General features: G+C 36.5%; 1 protein-coding gene across 2 annotated transcripts; it reads left to right on the top strand.

Annotated features, from left to right (window-relative positions):
• Window positions 1-72: 72 nt before the first annotated feature.
• On the top strand, window positions 73-5,870 carry cops5 (COP9 signalosome subunit 5). Of its 2 annotated transcripts, XM_026937841.3 has the most exons (9): window positions 73-156; window positions 271-460; window positions 1,137-1,371; window positions 3,015-3,143; window positions 3,570-3,635; window positions 3,863-3,948; window positions 4,193-4,304; window positions 4,896-5,044; window positions 5,654-5,870. In XM_026937841.3, the coding sequence occupies exons 2-9, from the start codon at window positions 324-326 to the stop codon at window positions 5,742-5,744; spliced, it is 1,005 nt and encodes a 334-aa protein (XP_026793642.1). In that variant the 5' UTR covers window positions 73-156; window positions 271-323; the 3' UTR covers window positions 5,745-5,870. The 2 variants fall into 2 exon arrangements, with proteins under 2 accessions (XP_026793642.1, XP_026793641.1); XM_026937840.3 differs by having other exon boundaries at window positions 76-460.
• The last annotated feature ends 5,268 nt before the right edge of the window (window positions 5,871-11,138 follow it).

Below are 11,138 nucleotides of genomic sequence, written 5' to 3'. Positions count from 1 at the left end.
ATTATTATTATTATTAAACAGCAAGTAATCGAAAGCCCAAATTTAGGGATTAATAGCCGGATCTGGCAACCTCATAACATCAGCACAGCCATTTTCCGTAGAAGAAGACGCAGCAGGCGCTAGTAGCTAGCAGCTAGCAAGCTAAAGTCTTGGATTGTATAAATTATATACTTATAAATTTAATGCCATTTCGCAGACCAGTTAGCCAGCTTCATACTAGTTCTGTGACTTATCTCTAATTTGTTCTGTGTGTTTTGTAATCATATACAGCTCCACAGAAGCTGCATTGGGAGACAGCGGTTAGCTTTAGCTTTAAGCTAGCTATGGCCGGGAGCAGTATAGCTCAGAAGACCTGGGAGCTTTCAAACAGCATCCAAGAAGTTCAGAGCATCGACGAGATTTACAAATATGACAAAAAACAGCAGCAGGAAATCCTCGCAGCCAAACCCTGGACGAAAGAGTTGAGTAGCAGTGGATGAGGTTGTGCTCGGTGGCGGCTCAGGCTGGTGTTAATGAAGCGCCTTGTTTACAGCCATCAGTAATTTAAATAAACAAACAGCACAACAGCAATAAATAACAATCCTAAACAAGTGTCCACTAATACTGAGTCTGAGTCCAGAATAAAGACAGTCAACTAGAATTAACAACCAGCTTATTCATCAAACTTTTACCATCTCAGTTGTGTGCTGATATACTGTATTTATTACATATTAATATGTAATATATTATTAATATTAATATATTGTATTTATTATATTTGTATAGGTGTCCATAAACCTTTGGCTATATAATGTATATTAAAATATATACAATATTTGACCAGATAGTGATGGTTACTTATGAAAATGAAGGAAATCTCTGCACACTGAATGTCATGTTAAATAAAAATGAGTTTCTTTCTCTTCTTTCTTTCTTTCTTTCTTTCTTTCTTTCTTGTTATTCTGAGAGAATGCAAACTCTTACATCATGTTTCTTTTTTCCATTGCTTTACCGTATACTAACTTTTTCTCCTCCATGTGTTTAAAAATGCCGTATCATCTTTCTCTGAAAGCAAATTTGCATTTTATTCCTGTGACACACTTTGAGCTGCTTATTAAGCATAAAAATGATGATCTTGATGTTTTTTTGTTGTGCAGCCATCATTATTTTAAATACTGCAAGATCTCGGCGCTGGCCCTGCTGAAGATGGTGATGCACGCGCGCTCCGGCGGGAACCTGGAGGTGATGGGGCTCATGCTGGGGAAGGTGGACGGAGAGACCATGATGATCATGGACAGCTTTGCTCTGCCTGTGGAAGGCACCGAGACCAGAGTGAATGCCCAGGCTGCTGCTTACGAGTACATGGCTGCTTATATAGAGAATGCCAAACAGGTAAAGCAGCTCCTCCTCATCATCATCATCATCATCATCGCACAACACCAGCAAGTCCAGAACTGAAAACCGATTCAGCACCGAAGTTCCTCTTAATAACTCATCTGACTCTCTGCAAGGCTTTTGATGCAACGTGTCACACACATACAATAATGTGGTGCTTTAAAATAATCTTAGTTTTACATTCACATGCAAGATCCATGCCATGTCAAGCAACATAAATCCATCAGTATATAATATGGGAAAATAAGTGAAGTCTGATTTAATACTGATCTGTTTTTGAGGTCGGTATCAGACCCTGAGTCCTGCAGCTCGGCATCGGATCACTGCATATGTGTGCTTACGTTATACGTTATCCAGGTTTATTCAGTTAATTTTGGATTTATTAACGTACTCTCTGATCAGTTTTAGATTAGTCGTGCTAATAATGGAACAGTTACATGAACGATACCTTATTTCTTTGGATTATTCTCTGATCTGTTTCTTTTCGTATCTAATGTTCTCTAAAGAGCTTTGAGAGATGAATTTGAAACATGAGAGATTTCCATATTTCACATTTTCCACTTTTTTGTCAGTACATCAGTGTACTTTTAAAGGTGCATTAGATAAGATTTGTGGAAAATAGGCTTCTAACGGTTAAATGGGTGAGTTAAATAAGATTTAAATCAATTTTTTTAGTCATTGATCTCACCTTCATGTGCACAAAGCTCCGCCCCCAAAACTTACAGTGGTTCGTTAGAGTTAGCATTAGCTGTCACTGTCAAGCGCACTTGAACATTCAACTGCTTGGAAGCCGAGTTACGACTCTATAAACATGAAATCTCTCCTCATAATTATTTATGAGGATGTGAAGGGACATTGGGGGCGTGTCTACAAAATGATTGACAAGAGGCCAGTCCAAATATAAACAAACATCCCAGACTACTTAATACAATATTCTGAGACAGTGGACTAAACTATTGTTATTGATCATTTCTATTTAAATTTCCACATTATGTGTACTAGTAAGGAATGAAAAATATTAGCTATTGCATCTATAAACATATAATAAACCATATGTCAATGTTAGCTGTTAGTAGGAAGTATGAACATGATGGACAGACAGATGTTGATTTATTACAGTGTACACAATTATTAAAGATTATTATTATTATTACAGTGTACACAACAGACACAGTACAGAAGATTGATGTAAGGATAAAGGATTAATCAGTGTGTGAGTACAGGTCAGACTTAACAAGCAAAAAAATGGCCACGTCTTGTTGAACTTGACCAGCTACGTGTGTCTAAAGTAGTACCAAAAAGTCCAAAGCTGAATAAAAGCTGACAAATACAAAAAAAAAAAAAAAACTTTATATTAGAGAAAGATTATGGTTTTGGGGATTTGTTTTATGCACTGATGATAGTGTAACTGACTGAATTTTCCAATTCTGTGTCTTATTAAATTTTAAATTAAATTTAAAGCTTTTTTGCAGTTCTCGAGTACTTTGGATTTTATTTGATTTTGGCGTGGAAGTTCTTGTGCTGGAATTTTTGAGTAGAGGTCATTCTTAATGCTTGATGTATAAAGAACCACAGGGACACCAGCATCAACTGAAATATAAACACGCTACAGCTAAATGCAATGATTTTTGTTTTTTCAGGTGGGGCGGTTGGAGAATGCCATCGGATGGTACCACAGTCACCCCGGTTACGGCTGCTGGCTATCGGGGATTGACGTCAGCACTCAGATGCTCAATCAACAGTTCCAGGAGCCCTTTGTGGCAGTGGTGGTAAATATTATAGAAAAATATTTCAATGTCCTGCTCATTTTTCCACTCGTTTTTTTTCCTGATCTCATTCGCATCAAGATAGGAGGAAGTCGGGGGGAAAAAAGCAAAACGAAACACCGTTTCACCGGAGCAGTGGCAGTGATCCATGACCGACCCTGGGATACAAATAGCCTGAGTGACGTTTGTAGTGGTGTCTGATTAATGGCTGTTGCTTTTGTAACAGTATACAGTACGTTATTTACACTTCAGGGGGATTGCAGAGCCGGTGCCTAGGACAAATCATAATTAGGAATTCGGCTCATAACTTAGTTATTCAGTTATATCAGACGACTCTGCCTGGTGTGCTTTATGAATCAAATGTTGATGACTTACTGAAATAGTTTTTCTGCTCACACTGTATTCCTGTCTTTGCTTTTTTCATGAAAGATCGATCCTACGCGTACCATATCTGCAGGGAAAGTCAATCTTGGAGCTTTTAGAACATATCCAAAGGTATTATAAATATATTTCATACCAAAAAAAAAAACCAGTCACTGCAGTGTCATAATACTGTATATTACTGTATATGTTACTTCTTTATTCACGGGTCATTGCTGTCATACTTTGGATATAAACACTAGAATTCTTGTCCAGGACACTTAATTAAAAACAAGTTCATGAAAGTCTAAATAAAAAAAAATAATACAATATCTGTAATTGTATTTATCTTTCAATATAAGGGCTACAAACCTCCAGATGAGGGGCCTTCAGAGTACCAGACCATACCTCTTAATAAAATTGAAGACTTTGGTGTGCACTGCAAACAGTACGTTTATTTATTTATTTATTTATTTATTTAAGCATGATTGTGAATTAATTATAACATGTTTTGTACACTTTTAATATTAAAGTAAACTGCATATAATATTTATATTATTTATATCAATCATTTATTTTTGTTGAAAAGCTTGAAAGTTTTTATTCCACCACACAAGTGCATAGTTCTTGAATTAGCTCTGTAAAATAAACACTTATTTTATATTATTTATTTATTTATTTATTTAAATTAGGTACTATGCACTAGAGGTGACTTATTTTAAGTCCTCTCTGGACCGTAAACTCCTCGAGCTCCTCTGGAATAAATACTGGGTCAACACTCTGAGTTCATCGAGTCTACTAACTGTGAGTATCATTCTTCTCTTTCAAATTTAATTACTAGCTTTGTATATTTTTATTAGTTGTTGTATTTAAATGACATGGATATCTCGTAAGATTTATATGAGCCTGTATTGAGAGAGAGAGAAAGAAAGAGAGAACACTCTTGAATGATGTATTTAGATGCTGCTGTGGTTCTAAATAGTTTATTTTCTTCTGCATTGAAAAGCCTCTGAGGCTAAATTGAGCCGACGTCGTGGGCTCCGACGTTTCGTTTTGAGCTTTACTTAACGGCGTAAAGAGCAGACACATGAGCTACTGAACAAAGATAAATTGACTAGTTGTCAAAGCCGCTTGCTCCTCTGGAGAAAACCCGTGTCACTGCTGTGACTGACTGAGGCTTTGAGCCTCTTTTTTGCACAAAGCGTACTGCCTCACCCTCAGCAAACTTCACCGCCAATACAGAAACAATACACGAATATGCGGCTTGGACATGTTTTGTAACAAATTTGTGAATTTCACAACAGTGCTGAAAAGGTGTGTTGTCAGAGCGTTAGCATTGTGGGGAAATTGTGCATGACGTTGCAGTCTGCTTACCGGGCGCTGTGATGTGTTCAGAATGCGGACTACACAACGGGGCAGGTGTTCGATCTGTCCGAGAAGCTGGAGCAGGCCGAGGCTCAGCTGGGTCGAGGAAGCTTTATGCTCGGCTTGGACACCCACGACAGGAAGTCTGAGGACAAACTGGCCAAGGCCACACGAGACAGGTAAGGTGATAACTCTCGGGGGGAGAATAAGGATTGTCTGAGATTTATTTGTAGATTAAGTGGCGGCTATGTATTGTTGGTATTTGTGTAATGAAGCTTGTGATATTTTATTAATAATTAAAAAAAAACAAAAACAAAAACCAAGGTTAGGTTCATGTACATTTACATATTGGATGATATATATATACGAGATAAAAAGTACAAGACATACATTGTTTTTTGATCCAAGCAAAGGTTTGGCGAAATGCTTCATGCTTTAAAGGTCTCATTTTTTCATTGGTTGTTGTTAACAGAGATCATTGTCAGGTTCTGACTTTTTTTGTCCTGATTATAGCAAAGCAAAAAGGACATTAAACTTCGTTATTAAACCCGCTGCAAAATGAGAAAGTAGCGTGATAAATCTGTGGGATTTAAAGTGTATTGAACCCGAGAAATATAGTGTTGTGGTTTGGTGCTTTTGCATCTTTTGGTGATTCTAACACAACTCTGTGTGTGTGTGTGTGTGTGTGTGTGTGCGCGTGCACACTTGCTAGTTTTCTAAAATATTGTTACCTTCTTTGATGTTGATTTGACAGGATTCAGTCTAAAACTTTTATATTTCGTCCTCAGCTGCAAAACAACCATTGAAGCAATTCACGGCTTGATGTCCCAAGTCATCAAAGATAAGCTCTTCAATCAAGTGAACACGTCCGCCAACTAAAAGTGACATAGCCTAAAATATAAAAAATATGTGTGGTGATGTGTATGCTCAGCAATGACTTAAGAGGCACTCTGATCTTAATGGCTTTGCTTGTTAATAGTTGAATAAATATTGTTAATGTCTGAATTCTTTTATTTTATGTTTGGGTTGTGTCTTGTTGTAGTTAAAACATGAACAATGTCAGGAAACAAGTCATTATCTAAATTCTTTGATTTGACCAGCACATATGACTTTTCACACACTAACATTTGGATAACACCGAAGACATAATTTGGAAGTAATTCATTTTTCCATTAGGTTCACTGAAACGGAGCACTGACCCGTTCCAAGCTCCTACAGTTATCTGGCGCGGGCAGGACTGTACGGCCTCAGAGTGTGATTTTAACACTTTAACAAAGACCATGAATACACTGGCTCGCAACAAAACCAATCGAGCTGTCATTTAGGTTCTCACCAGTCATAGCATTACATAATGGAATAACAAACTCAATGGCAGCGTTGGCCCAAAGGTAAACACAAGCCGGGCTGCAGAAAATGTCTCGGCCAGGACAGATCTGAGCAGGTTGTCTTCACACGGTACACAATCCTTCAGGAGGTTGAGCTGGACGTCTGTGGTGCGTCAGTGATGCATCACAGAAACAGAAGCTCGACACACTGCATCCATTCAGCCTCCGAGTCTGCTCTCTGTCTCTGCAGACACTCCCGACATCCTGTAGTTTCTTACAGACAACAGCTCTGGCACCATTCTCGGCTAATGATTTTTTTTTCGTTCTTAACATCATGATGTAGGTTACATGCTTACATTTTAACAGCTTACATTTTAAAAACTATAGGTGGAAGCATATTGTTAAAAAAAATGTAATGATATTCATACAACTTACTATGTTTTTCTTACATCCTGCTGCTATCCTGATAAAAAATTTATATATACGGTTACAAAGAATAATGAGTATTAAATACTATATTATTATAAAATACTATAATATTTTTTAAATAATGGAACTAAAAGTTTTACTCAGGCTTCATCAATTTATCAAAATAAGTAGAAACACACATTTTTCTGATTTTCACCTGATGAACTTGTTGGCATATTTTCAAAGGATGCGTTTTCAATAATCAATAAATAAATCAATATATAACACAATTATTTATACTGCCAAATAATAATGTAACTATTTCCGAGATCTTTATCACCGCATAACATCACACTCGTAGCTGTTAAATTGTGCCTAATACAATTTCAGTTTAAAGGGTTCATAGAGAGAAGGGAATTAGTGTTACGTGTTCACCATGAATCACATCAAAGATCAGAAACTAACTAAATTATACCTGATCAAAGGTGTAACAGAGAGTACAGACAGCTTCATAGCTTACAAATTGTTCTGAAACTTTACACCACTGCACATCGTGATTAGGCAATGTGCGTTTCTAGTTTTAAAAAAAAACATCTACGACAAGACTTTGTTTGATATATTACCTAATATACTTTTTAAAAATTAATCCAAATCAGTCACTGAAAATAATCGTGCTAATGCTAATTCCACATTAGAATCACAAATGAGGCTTGTGATCATCACCACATGAGTATTTTTATGCTTCACTTAGAGAAAAAAAGAAAGAATTCAAATGAAGAGGAACCCAGAGCAAAGTGTATTACATTTTACGTTTTACAAATGGACATCCGCAGAGTGGCCTATATTAGCCGCATTTATGGCATGCTTTGTATTAATGAGGCCTCCTTAAATTACAGTGGAATTCTACTTCATTTGTGGAATTCAAAGAAAACGTAATAATAATAAATAGGCAGGGGGAAATGCCTATTTAAAAAGCAACTCAGAAAGGACATCAGGGTGATAAGTATAACTAATTAAGTATGGCTATATATCACCAGGTTCCTATTAGACAGGGGCCTTTAGGACAAATGACCCTGTGTAGGTCCTCAGATATTTGGTAGCACCGATGTTTACTTTGGAGCTCAGAATATTCTCAGCCAGCGTTGGTTGTAAAGGGGCTGAAACATGCTGGCTGCCCTGGAGGACAGCCTGAAAAGAGAGGGGGGAGAACTGCGGCCAGCCGAGGAGCTCCATTTCCTCCCAGCCAAGCGTTCTGCATACATAAATGGTGGCGAGTCACTCAGGCTCAGGAAGCTCATTCCCCAACGTTATATAACAACACACAGGTCACTGCATCCACTCCCCCACGCTACCATTAGGAATGATACGCTTTATTACAGAATGCAATCTGAGCTTACTACAACACAGACAGAGAGAGAGAGAGAGAAATGGGGAAGATGGAGAAATAAACAGGGAGAAAATGAGGAAAGAGAGGGAGAAGGGAAGTAAATGAAACAAGGATTGATAAAGAATGGACAAAACCGACAAAAAGAAATTGGAAAAGTGCAAAACAAAAGGGAGATGGAGAGAAGCTGAATGAGAGAACAAGAAATGGAATGAGTGGAATAAAGAAAAAAATGAGGAAGAGGAAAGAGTATGAAGAAAAAGAGAGAGAGGAGAGAAAAAAAGTGGGGAAAGAATATAAATGAAGAGGAAAAAAGAAGAAACGTGAAATGGGAATTATTACTGAATAATAGAAGGAGAGATGAAGTCAGAAGATGAGACAAGAAAGAGTATGAAGGAAAAGGTAGCATGAATGAGACGAGTAAGGCAGAGAGAAAGAGAGAAATAAAAAGGGGGAAGTGAGGAAAGAGAGAAGGAAAGTAAACGAAATAAAGTTTGATAAGAACAGTCTTAAGGAGAAATGGAGATGGAGGAAGAGCTGAAAAGAAAGGGGTAGAGGGCAAATAAAGGCAGAAAAATGGAGGGAAAGAAAAAGACATACAGTAAATAGTAGGATAAAGAAAGAATAAGTGAGGAAAGAGTATGAAGAACAAGGGAGAGTAAAAGAAGAGAGAGAAAGGGAGGGAGAAATGAACAGTGAGAAAATGGGGGGAAAACTAAGTGAAATAAAACAGTTAAAGAATAAAAGGAGAAATAGAAGAAGGAAGAGTTCAAAGGAGAGAGGGTGAATAAAGATAGAATAATAGAAGAAAAGAAATGACAGAAAGACAAATACAGAGTATGTTTAAAAAAGACACAAAATATGAAAGAAGGAGGAGACATGGAAGAATATGAAGAAAAAAGGTAGAGTGAAGGAGAAAAGAGTGGGGGATGAGATGGAGAGGGAGAGACAGAAGGGAGAAGAAAAGGAAATGAAGTAAAGATTGATAAAGACGTGACAGAAATAAAAAGGAGGAAGAGCTCAAAATTAAGAAGATAAATTAGAGGCAAAACAAGAAAGAGAATAAGAATTTATAAAGAGTGGAATAAAGAAAGTGGCAAAGTATGGAAAAAAGACAAGAGAGAAGAAAGAGTAGGAGATGTGAGTGAGGGAGAGAGGATGGGAGAAGAAGAGAAGGAAAGTAAAAGAAATAAATATTTCTAAAGAACACACAAAAAGAGAAATAAAGGTAGACAAAAACTAAAAGACAGACAGGGAATAGAGGGTGAATAAAGATGGAAAAATAGCGGGAAATGACAGAAAGGAAAGGAATAAATAAAGAGAAAGTACAAAAGACAGGAAAATGAGAGAGAGGAGTATGAAGAAAAAGACCGAGCGAAAGAGAACAGAGTGGGAGATGTGTGTGTGTGAGAGAGAAATAAACAGGGAGAAAATAGGGAAAGAAGAGAAATAAATGAAATGAAGAATGATAGAAAGACTGACAAAAAGAGAAATAAAAAATGAAGAAGAGTTCATAAGAAAGATAGAGGGTGAATAAAGATGGAAAATTAGAGGCAAAACAAGAAAGAAAAAATAAGAAAGAGTGGAATAAAGAAGGAGGCAAAGTATGAAAGAAAGAAAATTAAAAAGGGAGAACATGATAGAAAAAGAGATGGGAAAGAGAGAGAAATAAACAGAGAGAAAATGGGGAAAGAGGGAGAAGGGAAGAAAATGAAATGAAGTTTGATTAAAAATGACAAATATATAAAGAAGGACAAGAGGGGGGAAAATGGAGGGAAAACTAGATAGAAATAAAAAGAAATAGGAAAAGTAGAATACAGAAAGAAGAAAAAGATAAAGAAGGCGAGAGAGCTCATAAGAAAGGGAAAAGGGTGAGAGAAAAAGTGGAATAAAGAATGAATGAAAGATAGAAAACCTTATGACAAAAAAGGGAGGGTGAAAGAAAAGAGTGGGTAGTGAGAGGGTTTTTAAATTTTGTAAGTTTTTCTGTTCTTCAACTTTCAGTTTGTGTAACTGTTTGACTCAGTGTAGTGTTTTCTCCTTCATAAAAACTTGCATTTCTGTTCTAAGGCACGTCTCGCTTGTTTTTCCCCACTTTTGTGACAGTTGTATTCAAATCCTTCCCCACTGCTATATATCATTAGCTTCAGGTGTACAGACTGCGCGCCCTGAAACCGAGGTCTCAGTCTGAAATGAAAACTCAGTCATTCTAAAAATAAACACTGCCTGATTTCACATGAAAACCAACATGTAAAACAGCCATAATATTTTTGGGGAATAATTTACCTCTTATAATTCACCCAAATACTTTGTAATGGCCATCTATGTAAGCGCATGTGCTGAAATAATGAGACTTTAAATGTACAGGAAATGGTTTGTTTTCATACCTCTAATATTGACTGAAGCAATAATCTAATGCACTGAATCAATTCATTTCTGCCCAACCGTGCAATCCATCCACATTTTCCTTGTGAACATTTATGTTTGTTATAGATCCTGTTACCTTAATGTATTTAGTCATAACAACTCTAAGAAATCAGACATTGCTTGATATTCCTGATGATGTGTTGGTGTTTTGGATGAAATACGCTGCATGTGCATTGGTTACTCTGTTGTGAAATATTAAGTGTGTAAGCAGATTTTAATCTGTATCTGTATCTGGGTCTGGAGACACACAGTCATGTGAGTTTAGCATTATTTTTTAGGGACGTCATAGTGATGAAGTCTAATTGAGCAGGTTTAATCTAAAGCTCAAAAACTTAAAAGCAAGTATAAATAATGTGACCTTTCATCTAACTGATATTTTAACATAAATGAAAAGTGCTATTACTTTCAGTTATGGGAAAAACAATCACATACATTACACATGATTGTATGTATTTCACATGTGAGTATGTGAGCAATGTGTAATCACCTTGATCTGCCCTGAAATTGCTCATGTGAACCTGAGTAAACACATGACATTATGTGAACAATGTGATCACGTGGAAAAAGAATGATTCAGGTGAGAAAATCATCATACATGTGAAAAAAATTAATGATGTGAAAATAAATGAATCGTGGAAAAAAATCACATGTGAAAAAATGAATCATATGAAAACGAGTGAATCATGTGGAAATAAATTCATTTTGTGAAAAAAAAATTGCATGTGAAAA

The sequence above is a fragment of the Pangasianodon hypophthalmus genome, chromosome 22, assembly GCF_027358585.1.
Source record: "Pangasianodon hypophthalmus isolate fPanHyp1 chromosome 22, fPanHyp1.pri, whole genome shotgun sequence".
Taxonomy (NCBI): Eukaryota; Metazoa; Chordata; class Actinopteri; order Siluriformes; family Pangasiidae; genus Pangasianodon; species Pangasianodon hypophthalmus.
This window is presented reverse-complemented; position numbering and strand designations above follow the sequence as displayed.